The 22,500-nt window shown below is 37.3% G+C and overlaps 1 protein-coding gene across 1 annotated transcript in view; it reads right to left on the bottom strand.

Moving 5' to 3' along the window:
- The window catches only part of LOC144956482 (glutaminase liver isoform, mitochondrial-like), a 53,427-nt gene that overhangs the window by 17,221 nt on the left and 13,706 nt on the right, over positions 1-22,500 (bottom strand). The window contains exons 3-4 of the mRNA XM_078887015.1: positions 10,053-10,189; positions 7,546-7,675 (exon numbers count right to left, since the gene is read on the bottom strand). Of these exons, the coding sequence (XP_078743141.1) occupies positions 7,546-7,675; positions 10,053-10,189 (267 nt within the window). The remainder of the gene's footprint in view (positions 1-7,545; positions 7,676-10,052; positions 10,190-22,500) is intronic.

The raw sequence follows: 22,500 nt of genomic DNA, 5'->3' as shown, positions 1-22,500 counted from the left end.
TTCTTGGTATAGATTAAACAGATCTGGTGAGGCAACACACCCTTGACGGACTCCTTTCTTAATAGGAATGGAATTTCCTGTAGAGTTTCCGATTTTGATAGATGCCTGCTGGGTGTAGTATAATGTTTGCATGAGTCTGAGGTCTTTCTCATCAGCGCCAATGGAGTGCAGTTGTTTTAGTATTTCTTCGTGGCGTACTCTATCAAAAGCTTTTTTGTAGTCGACAAAACAGAGGTATAGTGGGGTCTGAACCTGTATAGCTCTTTCACTTAAAACACGGAGGAGGTATATTGCGTTCCTTGTCCCTCTGTCAGGTTGGAATCCATATTGTTCTTCTGCGATTTCGGGGTTAATCTTATTCCTTAGCCTGTTGATAATTATACGCAACAGTATTTTGTTGATGTGGCTTATTAAACTTATAGTTCTAAAATTTTCGCATCTGACTGCACCTGCTTTCTTTGTATTGCTATGAAAATAGAGTTACAGAGATCTTCTGGAATTTTCCCAGTATTGTATATATTGTTGAATAATATGTGAAGTTCATCAATTGCTAGATCTCCTAGGCTTTTTAATACCTCTACAGATATTTCATCAGGGCCTGTTGCTTTACCATCCCTCATTCGTTCCATGGCATGTTCAATTTCACTTTTGGTGATGTTTGGTCCGCTTAATGGTTCTTTGAATTTCAGTGGTGGTTCATTTCTATTTGGATCATTGTACAGTTCGCCTATGTATTCTACCCATCGGCTTTCTATATGTTGTTCTTCAAATAGCAGTTCCCCTTGTTTGTTTTGGATACAACTTCCTGCTGCTTTGCTTTTCCTTTTCCCTGATAGTTCTTTTATTCTTTGGTGAGCTTGTTGGGGGTTGGGTTTGTATTCTCTTTCGATTTCGCAGCATTTCCAGTCTAGATAGTTCTCGTGTGCCTCGATGCATTTGGATTTAATGTGGTTGTTCAATGTTTGGTATTCTGCAGACCCTCTGTTGCATTTTCGTCTTTCTTCAAATAGGTTTAGAATTTCATTTGTCATCCATTCCTTTTTGCTGTTTATTTGAGCTATTGGTAAATGCTTTTCTGCAGTTGCTTTGACACACTTTTGGAATATATCAAATTGTTTTTCACATTTTCATTATCAGGTTCACTTTGGCTTTGTATCATGAGTGCATTTTCAAATTCTTCTCTCATTTTTGTTTGTATGCCATTGTCTTTGCATAACCTGTAATCCCTCTTTATTCTACCAGCTGTTCTCTGAATAGCTTTAAACTTTATCCTTATTGTACAAACAACTGGGACATGGTCACTGTCTACATCGGCGCCTGGTAGGTTTTGCAATTTAATATGCCATTTCTGAATCTTGATGATACTGCTATAAAGTCTATCTGGTTCCTTGCTCTGTCCCCTGGTGATTGCCATGTCCAGGTTCTTCTTGGGTGTTGTTTGAAACCAGGTGTTTGAAATCATTAATTTATTTGTTCACACCAATCTGCCCAGATGTTTCCTCGTTCATTCTGTCTCCGAGTCCATGTGGTCCGATTATTCACCATCTCTGCCTCTGCCAATCTTAGCATTTAGGTCCCCCATTACCATAAGGACTTCTTGTGATTTACACATTCGTTTTGCTTTGTCTAGTGAATGGTAAAACTCTGTCATATCTGCATCTGTCGCCTCTTCTGTTTGGTGCATAAACTTGAATAATATTGGTGTCAACTACAGGTCCTCTTAGCTTAACCAGCAAAACTCTGTCTGAGATTGCTACGTGCCCTTTGTAAAATTTGGTTGATTTTTGGTCTAAGATCATCCCTACTTCCTTTTTGGAAAGAGGTTCCACCACTCCATATGATCTTATATGTCCCTGTTGTTTTCTTGTTTTTGACATGGTTCCCTGCTCTTTTCCATCTCATCTCTGCCAGGCCAAGAATATTTATTTGGAGCCGTTTCATTTCTTTCAGAATGTTGTTTAGTTTTTCCTTTTGGGCACAGGTCCTGACATTCCATGTCCCAATTTTGGTTTTGTCACATTTGTTAAATTTATTTCGCCTAGTAACTGCTGACGGTTCGGTGTGACCTGACGAACATCACGCTCCCAACCGAGCGAGGCAGCAGTCTTCCGTGAAAACATGCTCCCCTTTACCTGTCACCGTTTAACTTTTTGGACTTATTCATGCAGTTAACTCGGCAAAGTTACAAGAAGGTTTGCCATTGCCTATTCCTTGTCGCCCTCTGCAGTTGGCCAGCTTGACCTGTTAAACCGTTCGACACCACGAGGAGGTTGCAGTAGGGCTTGAATGATGACTATCTTTGCGACTTGGCATCATCCCATTTGTCGAACGAATAACCTAGACGCCACACATTTGCAGTCTGAATCAATTTATGCTTCTTTGATAACTCAAAAAAAAAAAAAAAAAAAGAAAGTAGTTTCAATCGTTTTACTCTCTTTCACCCCTTTGCAAGGTAAGGAAATTTGAAATCCTTACACCAGAATTGTCGATCTGACCGATAAGAGATAATATGGTTAATTAATCGGTCCCTGGGTGAAATCTAACTACTCCATATTCTACATGAAAGATATCATTGTCTGATTTATTACTAGTCGTCGTCGTACACTGCCATTCTGAACACCCCCCCCCCCCCCCCCCAAAAAAAAAAAAAAAAAAAAAAAAAAAAAAAACACTGTCAAAATTTATTTTTTGGCAAAAAAACTCGTCCATTCAAATATTCTAACAATTAAGGGAAAGCATTCAAGCGTACTCTTTCGTCCGTACCCTAATGTACCGATTCGCGTCTATCCCCTCCATTGTGTGGCCTTGAGCAATCAACTCGCCCTACTTACTGTTGCGGCGCTGTAGCGGTAGGGAATAAGAAAATGAAAATTCAAAATATAAGTCTCGAGGTCATTAAACTACCTCAGATACAATCGACTTTTAAGTGCGTTCAATTTCATGCTGCACTCTCCATACCCATTTTTCTCATCTATATTGACACCTTGTAAAACCTTTTCCGTGTTCGAACCCCTTTCGTCAGCCGTAAGAAGGAAAAAAATAACAAATAGACGTAAAAGCTAATCTCGATTCACTATTCTTTCCGTTGTACTCTTCTCTTCCTATTGCGAAATATTTTTTGACTCAAAGTTCGTGTTTCATATTCATTCATTTTTCTGTTTGTTTTTTTTGTTTTAGTTGCACAGCACTGCTTCTTATTGCTCACACCTCTATTATGAAGACACTCATTCAGCACAGTCCCCTACCAACACCCGTGCAACCGTCGCGAACACCGCCCGCCATAGCGTCTCACTACAGAAAACAACCTTCAACTAGATGCACTGCGGATTCGTTCTACCAACATCTGGACATGTTTGGACATGCTACATTCTTTTTGGTTTTTTTTTTTGTTTAGACTCATCGAACCTCTCCCCATGTTGCCCGTGCCCTCCAAAAATCTCCGTCAATCAACCTCATGTGAACCGAACTCAAATGATTTTCGGTTGTCTGAACGCCTTGAATGAGGTGATTTTCAACTGCACTGAAATGATCATAAATAACATTCATTATCATTCATTGTTAAAAATAAAAACAAATTCGTATAATAAACATTTCACTGTACAATGATCGTGTTGGCGATCTTATATATCAATAATCACACAAGTAATTTTAAAAATGTTTTAATATATAAGTTCTGCGATTTCGGGGTTAATCTTATTCCTTAGCCTGTTGATAATTATACGCAACAGTATTTTGTTGATGTGGCTTATTAAACTTATAGTTCTAAAATTTTCGCATCTGACTGCACCTGCTTTCTTTGTATTGCTATGAAAATAGAGTTACAGAGATCTTCTGGAATTTTCCCAGTATTGTATATATTGTTGAATAATATGTGAAGTTCATCAATTGCTAGATCTCCTAGGCTTTTTAATACCTCTACAGATATTTCATCAGGGCCTGTTGCTTTACCATCCCTCATTCGTTCCATGGCATGTTCAATTTCACTTTTGGTGATGTTTGGTCCGCTTAATGGTTCTTTGAATTTCAGTGGTGGTTCATTTCTATTTGGATCATTGTACAGTTCGCCTATGTATTCTACCCATCGGCTTTCTATATGTTGTTCTTCAAATAGCAGTTCCCCTTGTTTGTTTTGGATACAACTTCCTGCTGCTTTGCTTTTCCTTTTCCCTGATAGTTCTTTTATTCTTTGGTGAGCTTGTTGGGGGTTGGGTTTGTATTCTCTTTCGATTTCGCAGCATTTCCAGTCTAGATAGTTCTCGTGTGCCTCGATGCATTTGGATTTAATGTGGTTGTTCAATGTTTGGTATTCTGCAGACCCTCTGTTGCATTTTCGTCTTTCTTCAAATAGGTTTAGAATTTCATTTGTCATCCATTCCTTTTTGCTGTTTATTTGAGCTATTGGTAAATGCTTTTCTGCAGTTGCTTTGACACACTTTTGGAATATATCAAATTGTTTTTCACATTTTCATTATCAGGTTCACTTTGGCTTTGTATCATGAGTGCATTTTCAAATTCTTCTCTCATTTTTGTTTGTATGCCATTGTCTTTGCATAACCTGTAATCCCTCTTTATTCTACCAGCTGTTCTCTGAATAGCTTTAAACTTTATCCTTATTGTACAAACAACTGGGACATGGTCACTGTCTACATCGGCGCCTGGGTAGGTTTTGCAATTTAATATGCCATTTCTGAATCTTGATGATACTGCTATAAAGTCTATCTGGTTCCTTGCTCTGTCCCCTGGTGATTGCCATGTCCAGGTTCTTCTTGGGTGTTGTTGAAACCAGGTGTTTGAAATCATTAATTTATTTGTTCTACACCAATCTGCCCAGATGTTTCCTCGTTCATTTCTGTCTCCGAGTCCATGTGGTCCGATTATGTCACCATCTCTGCCTCTGCCAATCTTAGCATTTAGGTCCCCCATTACCATAAGGACTTCTTGTGATTTACACATTCGTTTTGCTTTGTCTAGTGAATGGTAAAACTCTGTCATATCTGCATCTGTCGCCTCTTCTGTTGGTGCATAAACTTGAATAATATTGGTGTCAACTACAGGTCCTCTTAGCTTAACCAGCAAAACTCTGTCTGAGATTGCTACGTGCCCTTTGTAAAATTTGGTTGATTTTTGGTCTAAGATCATCCCTACTCCTTTTTGGAAAGAGGTTCCACCACTCCATATGATCTTATATGTCATGTTGTTTTCTTGTTTTGACATGGTTCCCTGCTCTTTCCATCTCATCTCTGCCAGGCCAAGAATATTTATTTGGAGCCGTTTCATTTCTTTCAGAATGTTGTTTAGTTTTCCTTTTTGGGCACAGGTCCTGACATTCCATGTCCCAATTTTGGTTTTGTCACATTTGTTAAATTTATTTCGCCTAGTAACTGGCTGACGGTTCGGTGTGACCTGACGAACATCACGCTCCCAACCGAGCGAGGCAGCAGTCTTCCGTGAAAACATGCTCCCCTTTACGCTGTCACCGTTTAACTTTTTGGACTTATTCATGCAGTTAACTCGGCAAAGTTACAAGAATGGTTTGCCATTGCCTATTCTTGTCGCCCTCTGCAGTTGGCCAGCTTGACCTGTTACCGTTCGACACCACGAGGAGGTTGCAGTAGGGCTTGATGATGATCTATCTTTGCAGACTTGGCATCATCCATTTGTCGAAAGAATATTGGATATTAAGCTTAAATGCTGGCCAACTAATTGCGCGGCGTTTGTTTGTGTTGAACCCGTGACCTCAAGAAGTCGGGGAGAGAAGGCTCTAATAGGACTAAGGTTTGAAGCGACTTTTTTGGGGTCGTGGAACGCTGATACGGTAGAGTCACAATCTCCCCGACCAGGCAGAGTTGTGGTACAAGTAAGGTCGTGGGTTCGAGCCCCCATCGCCGCCGCGAAGTTTTTATTCTCTGTTGTCTTCTGACACTTTTCTACTCACTTTACATCTTGTTATTATAGATCAAAAAATAAGTCGGCTGCAAAGATGATTAAAATTTCAAGTTCAGCCTACACGTAACCAATCGTCTCAAAAACGGTTTTATGTCAGGATAAACACGATAAAGTGGAACCCTGAGAAAGCCACCCCCCCCCCCCCCCCCCCCCCCCCCTCCCCGGACAAGATTCATTTATCTTTTAAAAATCATTTTTTTACGTATATGGTCCTCCTTAACTCTCTCAGGCTCACCCTCATTGTAAATCGAACAAATTTGTTCTATTTTCCATGCATATAATATTAATAATAATGATAATAATAACAACAACAACAACAATAATAATAATAATAATAATAATAAGAAGAAGAAGAAGAAGAAGAAGAAGAGAAGAAGAAGAAGAAGAAGAAGAAGAAGAAGAAGAAGAAGAAGAAGAAGAAGAAGAAGAAGAAGACGAAGAAGAAGAAGAAGAAGAAGAAGAAGAAGAAGAAATCATTGCGTCATAACATAGGCGCACACATTTGCAGGTCTGAATGCAATTATGGGCTTCAGTTGATAACTCAAAAAAAAAAAAAAAAAAAAGAAAGTAGGTTTCAATCGTAGTAACTCTCTTCAGCCCCTCTTTGGCAAGGATAAGGAAATGTTGGAACTCCTTACACCAGATGTTGACGAGTCACCGATAAAGAGATAATATGGGGGTTAATTGAATTGGTCCCTGTGTGAAATTCTATACTACATCCATATGTCGACATTGAGAAGGGATATCATTGTCTGATTTATTACTAGTCGTATGTCGTACACTGCCATGCTCTGAACACCCCCCCCCCCCCCCCAAAAAAAAAAAAAACACGTGTGCAAAATTATGTTTGTCAAAAAACCTCGCCATTCAAATATCTATCAATTAAGGGGAAGCATTGCTAAGCGGTACGGTCTTTGCTTCGTACCCAAAAGGTACCGAGTTCGACTACCCGCCTCATTGTGTGGCCTTGAGCAAGTCAACTCGCCCTAGCTTACTTTGCGCGCTGTACTGCGGGTATGGAGAATAAGTGGCAAATGAAATCAGAGAATAAAAAGTCACGAGGTCAGTAACAACCTCAGGATCCAATCGACTTTAAGTGTCGTGTCAATTTCATCTGGCACTTCTCCATACCCTGTTTTTCTCATCATTATTGACACCTTGTAAAACGCTTTTTCGTGTTCGAACCCCTTCTTCAGCCGTAAGAAGGAAAAAAATAACAGATAGAGCGGTAAAAATCGGTATCTGGATTTCACGTGATGTAATTTCCGTTTTATCTCTTCTCTTCCTCTTGGCTGAAGATGAGTTTTGAGCTCGAAAGTTCTGTGTTCAGTATTCATTCATTTGTTCGTTTTTTGTTTGTTTTTTTTTTTTAGGTTGGCAGCAGCAGCTTCTTATGGTGCTCACACCACTATGTTATGACGATCGACTCAATCAGCAAAGTCCCTACCACACCCGTGCACCGTCGCGAACCCGCCCGCCAGGAAGCTTCGTCACAACAGTACACCGTTCAACTAGATGCTCTGCGGATTCGGGTTCTAACCAACATCTGGTACATGTTGGACAGGTTGGCACATTCATTTTTGTTGTAGACTAACTAACCTCTCCCCTAGTGTTTCCCTTGGCCCTCCAGAAAATCTCGTCAACCTTCTGTGTGAACTCGGAGAACTCAGGAATGATGAACTGTTGTCTGAACGCCTTGGAGATGAGGGTGATGTTGTCAGACAGGCAGCTGGGAGGATGGAACATAAATATGAGCGATTCATTAGTCATTCATTATTTAAAAAAAAAAACAAATTCGTAAAATAAACATGTTCACAGTACATTTATTTCGTTTTGGGCTATCTTATTATAACGAAAAATGCACACAAGGTAATTTTAAAAAATGTTTTTAATATAATAAGTTGCAACAAAAAACCCCAACAAAAACAACTATAACCTTTGACCTTTAGTCTCTGTTGTACCCAAAGCGCATAGATATATATATATATATATATATATATATATATATATATATATAATATATATATATATATATATATATTATATATATATATATATATATATATATATATATATATATATATATATATATATATATAAATATATATAAATGTAAATTTTCACTCACATTATTCTTGCCAAGACGATTCGTTTCAGTGTTCCCACCTCATCAGTCGGCATAATCCATTTGTAATGGATTATGCCGACTGATGAGGTGGGAACACTGAAACGAATCGTCTTGGCAAGAATAATGTGAGTGAAAATTTACATTTATACATTAGCTCTAACCACCATTATCGAGCACTTTCGTACCTACAAGTACCCACCAACACTCATAAATATATATATATATATATATATATATATATATATATATATATATATATATATATATATATAATATATATATATATATATATATATATATATATATATATAAGCAGTCTGACAACTGAATGCAATTAATTTTGGACTTCATTTAACATTGGTGTAATGAACAATATTTTGCGCTGGTTTCTCCTCCTCCTCCGTCTCCCCCTCCTCTTCCTTCCCCTCCTCCTCCTCCTCCTCCTCCTCCTCCTTCTTCTTCTTCTTCTTCCATTAAGGCCAAAGCTTCAGGCTGAAGATTCTATAGCCGTCTTTTCAGTAACAGGGGTTTTAGATGGAAGTAGGGATCGATTTTTTTCTAGGCCATCAGTCGAAAGGGCATGTTTACAAGTGGTTGATAGGGAATTCAAGTTCAACCTCTTTATCTGCAAAAGGCGGATTGCCCATCACTGCAGATTTTATACAATTATGTGGTGACTTTCTCCTTTATTGTGTTATTGAGTTGAAAGATAAATGTTTAAAAGTTGACCAAACTTGTTGTTGTTGGTAATATCTAGGATTCCTGGTGGGAGACTGTTCCATTCCAAAGTCGGATGGTGGGGGAGGGAGAAAGAGTAACGGTGATGGTTTGTTGTTCTTGAGTTCCCATGACAACAACGAGTCCATAACAATGAGGGGAGTTATCGGACCTGCAAAATAAGTCCGTACACATCAAGTTTACCCCATACTCTCAGGGCACAGCGTGGCTCAGCGGTACGGTCTTTACTTCGTACCCGAAAGGTACCCAGTTCGATCACCAGCCGCTGCACTGTGTGGCCTTGCTTGAGCAAGTCACCTCGCCCTAGCTCAATTTGCGGCGCTGTACTGCGGCTGACACCTGGGTTGTTCCTGTCTTCCTTTTGAATTCCTCCTCCTCCTCCTCCTCTTCCTCCTCCTCCTCCTCCTCTTCCTTTTCTTCTTCTTCTTCTTTTCTTCTTCTTCTTCTTCTTCTTCTTTCTTCTTCTTCTTCTTCTTCTTCTTCTTCTTCTTCTTCTTCTTCTTCTTCTTTTCTTTCTTCTTCTTCTCTTCTTCTTTCTTCTTCTTCTTCTTCTTCTTTCTTCTTCTTCTTCTTCTTCTTCTTTCTTCTTCTTCTTCTTCTTCTTCTTCTTCTTCCTTCTTTTCTTCTTCTTCTTCTTCTTCTTCTTCTTCTTCTTCTTCTTCTTCTTCTTCTTTCTTCTTCTTCTTCTTCTTCTTCTTCTTCTTCTTCTTTCTTCTTCTTCTTCTTCTTCTTCTTCTTCTTCTTCTTCTTCTTCTTCTTCTTCTTCTTCTTCTTCTTCTTCTTCTTCTTCTTCTTCTTCTTCTTCTTCTTCTTCTTCTTCTTCTTCTTCTTCTTCTTCTTCTTCTTCTTCTTCTTCTTCTTCTTCTTCTTCTTCTTCTTCTTCTTCTTCTTCTTCTTCTTCTTCTTCTTCTTCTTCTTCTTCTTCTTCTTCTTCTTCTTCTTCTTCTTCTTCTTCTTCTTCTTCTTCTTCTTCTTCTTCTTCTTCTTCTTCTTCTTCTTCTTCTTCTTCTTCTCTTCTTCTTCTTCTTCTTCTTCTTCTTCTCTTCTTCTTCTTCTTCTTCTTCTTCTTCTTCTTCTTCTTCTTCTCTTCTTCTTCTTCTTCTTCTTCTTCTTCTTCTTCTTCTTCTTCTTCTTCTTCTTCTTCTTCTTCTTCTTCTTCTTCTAGTGACACATACCCCCTATGGGATGAATAAAGGGAATTTTATTTTATTTTTCTGTTTTCATTTATTTATTTACTCACTGTCGGAAGGTTTCCCTGTCTATGTAGATATTCTGTGTCGTGTCCAGGTCGTGGACCTCAGCCTGCATGTTGGCCAGATTGGCCATCACCTCCTTCAGACGAGGGTCGGTCACTCGTAAACCCGTGGCTCTGATGGCCTGAGAAAAAACAAGATGACGATAAATCACATTTATAGATAGAATGAAGTTGACGTCACTCGGGTCTTTGCTTTTTTGGGTTTTGTTTTGTTTGTTTTTTTCAAATCCGCGTTTATGAGTAATTCTCACTAAACTGTCTTTAACCAGTATATAAACGTTAAAGCTTACATATATATATATATATATATATATATATATATATATATATATATATATATATATATATATATATATATATATATATATATATATATATATATAATATATATATATATATATATATATATATTGTATATATATAATTCTCACTCGCTTTATCTGATATTGTTTCATACACACGTTTTCAGATCATTATCGTCTCCCCCCCCCCCCCCCTCTTTTTTATGATTTAACGCATCTGTGAACACTGATAGGATTTTATTATTTTTCAGCGGTGACGCAATAAATAATAGATCCGTGTTTTGTTCTGGGTGACAAGATTCTCAAAGATAAAACCCATTAAATTCCATGCTTGATTTGCTACGTTTTGTCATCGAAGAAAAAAAATAAAGTCTAAAGTCCAAAGTCCAAAGTCTAAAGTCTAAAGTCTAAAGTCTAATGTTAAATTGTGGGAACATTAAATATATGGGGCGACGTGTACTTATTTGCAGGTCTGATAACCCAATTTATTATAGGTTCATTGTTGTTATGGAAATATTTTAAAAAAATGACGCAAAACAATGTTATCAATCCATTCATTACAACAATGTTAAACTCGGCCCATAATTGCGTCCGGATGTCAGAGCTGTACACGTGGATATGGGCCAATTGTGTTGTCAGTGTTGATTTCATTAATGTTTTTTTATTACTGTTTTATAAAAAAAAAAAAAATTATTACTGGGCTACTCATTATGTCCGTGCCGATCTGTATTGATGCTATGCGTTTAGTTAAAATACTTACAACAACCTTCAGCCAGATAGCATCAATACAGATCATTAATGTTTGAATACTGTTGCTGCCAATACTATTTTAGTATGTACACCAAAATAATGTAATATATGTATAGTTAAAAATTGACAATGATAATGACGTTGTCGGCGGCGATGTAACGATGACGACGACGACGACGACGATGATGATGATCATGATGATATGTTGATGTTGATTTTGATGTTGATGATGTTGTTGTTGTTGTTGATGATGATGATGATGATGATGATGATGATGATGATGATGATGATGATGATGATGATGATGTAAATGACGACGACGACGATGATGATGATGATGATGAGGAGGCGGAACAGGAGGAGGAGGAGGAGGAGAAGAAGAAGAAGAAGAAGAAGAAGAAGAAGAAGAAGAAGAAGAAGAAGAAGAAGAAGAAGAAGAAGAAGAAGAAGAAGAAGAAGAAGAAGAAGAAGAAGAAGAAGAAGAAGAAGAAGAAGAAGAAGAAGAAGAAGAAGAAAAAGAAGAAGAAGAAAAAGAAGAAGAAGAAAAAGAAGAAGAAGGAAGGAAGGAAGAAAGAAGAGGAGGAGGAAGAAGACGACGATGCAGACATGGCTGCATACACGCATTCAAACCTAAGACTCGTGCAACGGTATTAGTTCGTAATCCAGATTTATACTTTATTATTGATTTTCTTCTCCACGATTAAACAGCTGACGCATACAAACTGGGCGATCGCTGTCGATGTACATACGAATAAATCTTTTAAAGAATCATTCTATATCTGTAATCTTTTTTAAAAAATGTTTTTATTATTATTACTATTTCGACATCTTCATTTCATAAAATTCATCATCATCATCATCATCATCATCATCATCATCATCATCATCATCATCATCATCATCATCATCATCATCATCATCATCATCATCATCATCATCCTCATCATCAATAAAAAAATGACCGTTTACTTTTAATGAGTTATGCGGTTATGTGGTCATGTGGTATGATACTCGCTTTCGGATCGGAAGGTCCCGAATTCGAGTCTCGCTCAGCGCATAGTTGAGTCCTTGGAAAAGGCTACTTATTCACATTCTCTCACTGAACTCAGGTGTAAAATGAGTTCCTGGCCGTTAATCGCGTTGTCCTAGTCCGAAATAAAATTGTAAAATCGCCTTAAAGGCGTCATGTCACGTGCTACATATTAAGTGTTGCTGTTGGACAGGGACCAATTGTAAAGCGCGTTGAGCACGTTTAGTGGATATTGCGCCATACAAGAGCTCAACGATTTATTGTTTTTAAATTTTATTTTTAACTATACATACAGGCCTCAATAAAACATGTAAACAAAACCCACATTTCCTGATTTCGACAATAGATAGATTACGCTCAGCTAAGAAGCTCACAACATTGCCATCCGGAAGTATAACGGACCAACACACAAAACTATGTGTAACCATGATCTTAGTCTGGATACGAGAGTTCAGTGAGAATCACTCATCAACGTGGATGGCAAAAAGCAATAAGAAAGACCTGAGTGACGTTATCTTCGTTCTATCTATAAATTCAATTTTTACTATGTAAATAATGGCCCCGACTTAAATAATACTGTATTGATGCTATATGTAAATAATGGCCCCGACTTAATTAATAATTTATTGATGCTATATGTAAATAATGGCCCCGACTTAAATAATACTGTATTGAGGCTATATGTAAATAATGGTCCCGACTTAATTAATACTGTATTGAGGCTATATGTGAATGATGGCCCCGACTTAATTAATACTGTATTGATGCTATATGTAAATAATGGCCCCGACTTAAATAATACTGTATTGATGCTATATGTAAATAATGGCCCCGACTTAATTAATACTGTATTGATGCTATATGTAAATAATGGCCCCAACTTAAATAATACTGTATTGATGCTATATGTAAATAATGGCCCCGACTTAATTAATACTGTATTGAGGCTATGGGTCACATACGACGTACAGGTGCACATATTTATAGGCCTGATAACCGAACGCCATTATGAACTATAGGCTTAACCATCTCATTAACACACACCTACACCAAAATCGTCACATTTGTTACGACACAATATACACTTTTTCTTATTCAGATTTATTTTGCACATCACAAACTTTGAAGAACGTTCTTTGTTTAATTAACTCACTCAACCCTAACACTGACTATATCCGTAGTATACCCGGGGATACTTATGCCTATTTATTACATTTTTATGAGACAAATTATAGGCTCAGTATCAAAGCTAATATTTTTAATATTTACACGTTAATGATAGTTGAATAAAACTATCCTATGTACATGCTCATTTTTAATACATTTTTTCCCATTTTGAAAAGTAGCAAAAATCTCTAGGATTGAGTGAGTTAATAAGAACATAAATTTGTTTTGTAGAGAGCTTGTTTGAGTTTTTTTAAAATTCATTTTTCTGCTGGGTAAGCCTGGCAATCTGGGAAAATACTGAAAAGGATCGGTAAGGAAAAAGTTAATTTAACAATGTCGGAGAGAACAATTTGACGTTGGTTGGAGAGTATTTCCATAAGACAAGAACGAGCTCATAACAATTTGAGTTGTCTTCAAACCTGCAAAAATAAAAGTAGGAACACGCCGTCACATACTATGATGATGACGTAGACCACGGCCAAGGTCGTGTCGTAGGTCAAGGCCACGATTAGTTCACAACTTACTCTTTCTCAATATACTGACTGTCACACGGTAAAAAATAGCAACGAAGGAGAAGAAATCAAAAGAAAAGATTTTTATTTACGCTTGACCGGAAAGCGACCCTGCTCTTTACTCCAACCGTTGTAACAAAAAAAAAAAAAAAGGACCTCGGAGAGTTGATATTGCTAGCTAGCATGTCCCAAGACCGTCGGTTTTAACCAGTGGACTTCGTTATCAAAAAAAAAAAAAAAAAAAAAAAAAAAAAAAAAAAAAAAAAATAGAGAGAAAAGAAACGGAGATCAAGACTCTCCCTGAAGAACCCCATTTGTGACCCTTCGCCTGAAAACGGTATTAATCAGGTTGGTTAAGATGTTGAAAATTGAATTTATAGCCAGAAATATCAGACTTGTGTTGAGTTTGTATGTTTCATTGAGGAGAATGGATACCTTATTTTAGGGTTATTTATAATGCCAGCAATTTATATATTTTTTTGACCAGTTTAACATTTAATTCGGCTTTTAAGCATACGGTTCGTTCCGACATAATACCGTTTTGAGACGATGGGTCACATTTGTTGATGTGAAGAAACATTGAACACGAGGGACATCGCAGGTGTTTGTTGTGGGTCCAACAATTATTGACTGTTTGATGCAAAGTTTTATTTTACTATGGGATCTATATCTACTTATTTTGAAGAATATTTGTGACTATACAACTGACTTTGTTCTTGCGTAACTTATACCACGAAGTGGCCGAGTGGTTAAGGCATTGCACTGTGATCCGGATGACCCGGGTTCGAGCCCCGGTTCAGGCACGTTCGTTTTGTTTTGTTTTTTCCTTGAGCACGATTATTGACCCCCAATTTGCTCACTTGGACAACATGGGTGATTCCTGTTGACATCAGACATCTTGTTTGATGAGTTATCTATATTCCTTCGTAGAACTCCCATGCAACGATATCTTATGATATCGTGGCGCAAAAGGCATAATTTTTAATTTTATTTTTAACTTATACCACAGAGCCCTTCTATTAGCAGTTTCAAAGACTTGCTTTCAGTCATTAAAAGCACAATGCTATTTTAAAAAATGTTTTTAAAATGAGCTTTATATAGCGCAATATCCACTAAATTTGCTCAAAGCGCTTCACAAGGGGTCCCTGGTCAACAGCAACATTTAATATGTAGGACGGGACATGACGCCCGTTGGGCGATATTACAATTTTTCGGACAAAGACAACGCTGTAAATGGCTAGATACTCATTTTACACCCGAGTACGGTGAGAGAATGTGAGTAAATAAAGAGCCTTTTCCAATGACTCAACTATGCGCCGGGCGCGAGGCTCGAACCCAGGACCTTCCGATCCAAACGGGAGTGTCATACCACTAGACCACATAGCCACACAAAGGGCTTAGAGTTATTTTAAAATAATTCTAATAAAACGCGAGGAAAACCTCTCTTGTCGTTCAATTAACTCTCTCCTTACCAGCTATTTTCAAAGTCACGCTGAGCAAAATGACCAATTGCGACGTTGGATAAATCTCAAACTGTGAACACTTTTCACTATGCGGGTCATTTTTAACACATTTTGCAATGTGACCAATGACCTCGAGCACATGGAAATGTAATATAGATCATACCCATTGATGCTATGCATTTAGCTAAAAAAAAAACTCACAACATCCGCCAGTCAGATAAAACGTACCAAGACACAAAAACTGTAACCTTAGAGTCTGATTGATAGAATTTAGTGAGAACTAATCATTAAAACGAAGTGGGCGAAGGTAAGGCAGTGCACTGTGACCCGGGTTCGAGCCCCGCTTCAGGCACTTTCGTTTTTTTTTCCTTGAGCAAGATTATTAACCCCCAATTTGATCACTTGTACAACATGGGTGATTCCTGTTGACATCAGACATCTTGTTTGATGAGTTATCTATATTCCTTCGTGGAATGCCTAGGCGACGATGTCTTATGATGTCGTGGCGAAAAAGGCATAATAATAATCATCATCATTAATGTCTAACAACAATAACAAAGAGCTGAGTGACGTCAATTTCGTTCCATCTATAGTTTCTACTTTATATTCAATTTTGAAATAGGGACGATGCGACGCATAATAAATTCATTTTTTTTGGATGTCCGGTCATATTGTAGTAAACCAACTAATTAATTATTTATTTGAAAAAAAAAAATAATTCAATCCCCAAGGTCACACTTAGGTGACTTAGGTTTAGTGTGTTAAGTCAAAACTATAAATTCTTGCTGACCATCCACTTCCATCTCATTAATTAATTAAATAAATAGTAATAATTTTTCCGACGGAGTCTCGCTGTGGCGTAGATCGAGGTATGGGTTAATGCAAAGTTATTGTTTTAAAACATTATATTTTTTCCTTCAGAAAAGTGGGTGGAGCAGGCACTTATGTTGGTAACAACAAGAGATGAAGTGAGTAGAAAAGTGCCAGAAGACAATAGAGAATATTTTTTTTTGGGGGGGGGGGGGGGCAGTGATGGGGTTTGAACCTGCGACCTTATTGGTACGACAACTCCGCCTGGCCGGTGAGAGCGTGACTCTACCGTGTGAGCTATCCACGAAATATTTTTTCCTTTCCTTGTAAATCATCTCTCTGTTATGTATTGTTATATTGAATGTATAATGTATTCTCTTAGTGGGATCTTGTGCGGGTGTCTAGGTGAGACATTTAGGTGATCTCAAACCAAATACATTGATAGCGCCCTATAATTTGTTCCCAGTTCCCCTTTGTCTTACTTTTTCTTGGGTACTTGAATTGTAATTCTAGAATTTTACTTTCCCATTTTCTTCCTTTTTACTGGCGCTGATATGACCTCAATGTGTTACAAGAGCCGTAAAACCATTAAAAACAAACAAACAAACAATTCCAACAGGACATTAAATACCCCCACCCCCCGAAGAAAAAAAATTAAAGTGCATATATTTAAACTCAATATTATGCACGTTGATAGTGACCAAGGCTAAGTCGCAAATATTATTATATTTACATTATTCAGGACGATCTATATTCAGGTTTTCACCCAACCGAGTCATTGATCACATGATATGTTGCTGTCTAAGGATTGAACATTTCTTAATAAATGTAAACACGCAGCTTTTTTTAAAATGAAAGTTGTAAATATACACATGTGTCATGCTGAACAAAAATGACCAATTGTGATATTGGATAGTTCGAAAACGGTGACCACTTTCATTTTGAGAACATTTTTCAATGTGACCAATGACCACGAGCACATGGAAAGGTAATATAGATCAACCCCATTACCACAGACTATTCTAATAAATTCACTAATTAACTTAAATCGATGAGGTTGCAAAAAGTAGCCGGTGTGTTATGATGTTATGATTATGATAATGATGGCGAGACATCACATCATACTGCCAAATGGATAAACAAATACTAATGAGCGAAATGAAATCATAATATGTTATTATGGAATGAATGAAGCTGACGTCACTCAGCTCTTTACTTCTGTTATAAGACCGCCAGTTTGGTGTTTACTTCTCGCAAAATTCTTTCTCCCAGACGAAAGACGATATAGATCGAACAAAGATGACGTCACTCAGGTCTTTGCTATTGTTTTTTTTTTTTTTTTTTTTGCAATCCGCGTTTGTGAGTAATTCTCACTAAACTGAAAAAACGTTCAAGGTTTTGTGTGTTGGTCCGTTTACTTCTGGATGGCAATGTTGTGAGCTTCTTAGCCAAGCGCATACTATCTATAGTCGTTTAGTGTAACAATTGTGTGGATGTGTGTGTGTGTGTGTGTGTGTGTTGGCATTACTAATCGAGCGGGCATTAATCGTCTGTACTAATCCCGCAATTGGCGGTCTAAATACAATAACAAAGGGCCGAATGACGTTAACTTCATCCATTTTATTTGACCAACATAACTCTCAGTGGAAACCAACAGAAAAAAAAAAGTTCTTTTAAAAAAACAAAAAACTCTTCTAACATGCTTCACACCTTCCTACCTGTCGTATTAACATTTTTGGCAATATAAATGTTTTTCTTTGTGCTTTGACTGCACGCACATACAGAAGACCAACATCATATTAATACTCTTGGGCAGTGACCGGCGTGTAAATTGTAATAATAATTCAGTGTTAGTGCGGCTATGTGGTCTAATGGTATGACACTCGCCCGGCGCATAGTTTAGTACCTGGCCGTTAACAGCGATGTTTGTCCGCAGAAAAAATTTGTAATATCGCCTAAAAGACGCCATGTCCCGTCCTAAATGTTAAAATGTTGCTGTTGGCCAGGGACCCATTGTTAAGCGCTATGAGCACGCTTATTGGATACATATTGCTCTATATAAAAGCTCAATTTTTTTTTGCAAACAATGTGCAGGTATAGGCAGTGACCTTTTGCAAAAGGTGTCGTGGGTAGACCAGCATTTAACCATATTGCGCCGTACAATGCCATAACACTTTTATTATTATTACCTTTATGTATTTATTTATTTATTTATTTATTTATTTATCCATCTATCGATCCACCTATCTATCTATTTATTTATTTATTTATTTATTTATTTATTTATTTATTTATTTATTTGCCTAAAAAGTTTTACTTCATATCCATATGGAAAGAGTAAGATCGAGGTACACATTACTCGCAAACCAATGCAAATTATTCTCCGTTACAACAATGTTAAATCAAGCCCATAATTCCACGTGTAGGTACATATAATATGCAGGTCTGACATCCGAATGCAATTATGGGCCTTGTTTAAAATTGTTAAAATGGACCGTATTTTGCGTTCTTTAAAAAACAATTTCTTTTTTTTGTTTAGATTTCCATTACAACAATGAGCCCATAATGAATTGGGCAATCAGACCAGCGAATAAGTGTACGTCGCTATAATTGCGTTCGGATGCCAGAACTGCTAATAATATGTGCACGCAGGGTTTAACGGAACTTGTAAAACCCACAGGTCATTTAAGCGCCGGATAATAGGATTCAATAGTCTGATGTCACGTCCGCCCTGCTACGAGCGGCTTGGTTCTAAACAAAGAAAATCGGTACTTTTTATTCTTCATGCTGGCTAGAACTTATTCACATGTAATGTCATGTGATCAAATGTATAAAAGCCAAAACGTCTTCAGATTTATAATGTTTGTCTCTGGATACACTTTTATTCTCGTCAGAGAAGTATTCCATAAGGGTGTCCCCCATTGTTCCGATACTTTAGAACCAGTTACTAAGCTACTATACGCCATTACGAGAAAAGTGACGTCACGACTGTTGAAGCCTATTAAGACCACAGTCAGTCTTATAATAAAAAAAAAGAATGAAAAGGAGTAGATACGATTTCGCCACGTATTTATTTAAATTTAAATTGAGCTTTTATTTAGCGCAATATCCACTTAACGTGCTCAAAGCGCTTTACAAGGGGTCCCTGGTCAACAGCAACATTTAACATGTAGGACGGGGCATGACGCCTTTTAGGCGATATTACAATTTTTCGGACAAAGACAACGCTGTTAACGGCCAGGTACTCATTTTACACCTGAGTACGGTGAGAGAATGTGAGTAAAGAGTCTTTTCCAAGGACTCAACTATGCGTCGAGCGAGGCTCGAACCCAGGACCTTCTGATCCGAAAGCGAGTGTCATACCACTAGACCACATAGCCACACAGGTTATGATTCCATGCGATGACGTTCATTAGGCCTCAACATGTTATTCTGTTGGTTTCTTTTCTTTTTTATTTCAAATTTTTTAATGCGGTACCAGTGCAGTTCCCCTTAACATGGCTGTCGATGTTGTGAGTATTATTAAAGGTGCTAAAGGCAGAACGAAATTGACGTCACTCACCTCTTTGTTATTAGTATTTTTAACCAGCCTTTTGTATGAGTAGTTCTCACTAAATTCGATCAATCAGACTATAAACGTTAAAGGTTACACATAATTTGTGTGTGTGCTGATACATTAAATCCGGCTGGCGGATGTTGTGAACTTTTTAGATAAACGAATCGAATCAATGCGAGTACTGCTTTTACTCGGGAAAAAAGACACGTTTTTGTATTGTTGTTGTTGTTATTGTTTTGTTTTGTTTTTTTTTTTTCAATTTTGGCTCCATAAAAAAATCGTCCTAATGTCTCAGTTGAAGTCACAATTGAAGTTCCACGTTTGAGAGTTTTTAACAACAGTAATAATTATTAATTTAGCCCTGACCGACCGACGTGTACTTATGTGCAGGTATGATAACCCAAATTCTTTTGGGCTCATTCATTGTTGTAATAGAAATGCTCTCAAACCAACGCAAAAAAAAACAAATAAACTATTGTCCATTACAACTAGTAAGTATGTTATAACAGGCCCATAATTGCGTACGGTAATCAGAATTATACGGGGTGCACGCAGGCCCTGATATTTATCTTAATTGCGGTACTAGTAGTCCTAAAGATGGTAGTCACTGCTTTGAGGATTATTAAAGGTACTATACCTGTAATGGTAATACGTAATAGCGATAACAGTACAGTACAGGGGTGCCAAATAATTACGTTTAGGTTGTTCAATGCATTATATATATATATATATATATATATATATATATATATATATATATATATATATATATATATATATATAATAATAAAATAGCTGCCCATGATAAAAATAACTTTTGTTTGGTACGACTACAATAGCTTTAGCTACGACTACAATAGCTTCATCTATTATCGATCAAGAAACTCGGGGGTTATGGCTTGTTTGTCAGTTATTTTTGCTTCCTCCGTTGTTTATTATTGAAATCAAGATATAGATAGAATGAAGTTCTGGCAACAACAAAAAACAACAACAACAAAAACAATAACCTGACAAAGACCCGAGTGACGTCAACTCCAAACTATCTATAGATTAATACTACTGTGTCATAAGGAAGGAGAGAGAGAGAGAGAGAGAGAGAGAGAGAGAGAGAGAGAGAGAGAGAGAGAGAGAGAGAGAGAGAGAGAGAGAGAGAGAGAGAGAGAGAGAGAGAGAGAGAGAGAGAGAAAGAGAAACAAGAGAGCAGAGCAAGAAAGATTAGAAAGAAAAGAAACTCTTACTAGAGATAAATCAACCTAACAATAAATAGACGTTATACTTCCAATAACATAAGAACGAAATTGTTGCTTTGACTACCAAGATCTTTAGAGCTACATTAGTTCATGACATATGATGTGAAAGAGTAATGATACATAATAATAATAATAATAATATAATAATAATAATAATAATAATAATATGAATAAAATATTAATAATATAATATAAATATATAATAATAATAATAATAATAATTATGTATTGCTCTTCTTGTGGGGACAGATTGTCTTTGTCAAGATCTATAGTCCTATTTATTACCAGTTACCTGCTGCGCTTTAGAATTGAGCTTTGAGCTTTTATATAGAGCAATATCCACTAAATGTGCTCAAAGCGCTTTACAAGGGGTCTCTGACCTACAGCAACACGTAAAATGTAGAACGAAACATGACACCTGTTAGGCGATATTACAATTTTCTTTGGACAGAGACAAAGCTGTCAACGGCCAGCTACTCATTTTACACCTGAGTACAGTGAGAGAATGTCAGTAAAGAGCCTTTTCCAAGGACTCAACTATGCGCCGAGCGAGGCTCGAACCCAGGACCTTCCGATCCGATAGCGAGTGTCATACCAAAGACCACATAGCCATAGAAGATTGCGTATTAAACAAATTGGCCAGAAAACGCGTCCTTCAAAATATCGATCGAATTAAATTACCCCATCTTGGCCAAATAAAAACTAAGGTATACCTCACGAGATCCTTTAGGATTGAGATTTTTTTTTACTAAGACGAGGATCATTTAAACTGATCGATATCAATTTGAAGGGCGATTTTGCTGGCCAAATTTTTAAATACGTGTTTTTCCAGCGTACGGCATTAACTAGTTAATTGCTATGTCGTCGTGCATTGTCATAATCTCGACAGAAATGTTTATTCATAGAAGTCTTGGGTTCCAGAAGTTTTGAGAAGTTCTTCGGGATGTTTTTTTTTTGTTTGTTTGTTTGTTTGTTTGTTTTTCATAGATAGTAAGAGTCATGATGCACATGGAACCGGAGTTTATACTGGTTTCTATAGCCTGAAATGGACAAAACCACTTGCTTGATACTCTTTGAATAGGACGCTAATCTGTCACCAAGTATTTTCCACCAGATCTAGTAGACCCAGCTACCCAATCACTTCTGGGTGGACAGGGGTAAAAAAAATAATCCCGACTTCACCAGCAGAGAAGAAAGAATGGAGGGAGATTTTTAAAAGTAAAATAGGCGGATGAAGAAAGGGAGAAAACAAGGGAAAATAAAGGTAAGGAAGGAAAGAAAAAAAGAAAAAGAAAAAAAATATTAGAGAGGCAAGGAAGACAGGAATGAAAGAGAGAGGAGAGGAAGGAAGGAAAGAAGGAATGAAGGAAAGAAGGAAAGAAGGAATGAAGGAAGAAAGAAAAGATGGAGAGATGGAAGGAATGAATGAATGAAGGAAGGGAGGAAGGAGGGAGAGATGGAAGGAATGAATGAATAAAGGAAGGAAGGAAGGAAGGAACTAACGAAAGATGGAGAGATGGAAGGATTGAATGAAGGAACGAAGGAAGGAATGAAGGAAGGGAAGAAGGAAGGAAGAAAAGAAGGAAGGAAGAA

This window comes from Berghia stephanieae, chromosome 11 (assembly GCF_034508935.2).
Source record: "Berghia stephanieae isolate SIO BIC M18660-M18661 chromosome 11, UCSD_Bste_1.3, whole genome shotgun sequence".
Classification (NCBI taxonomy): Eukaryota; Metazoa; Mollusca; class Gastropoda; order Nudibranchia; family Aeolidiidae; genus Berghia; species Berghia stephanieae.
The sequence above is the reverse complement of the archived record's forward strand: the minus strand, read 5'-3'. Positions and strand labels throughout refer to the sequence as shown.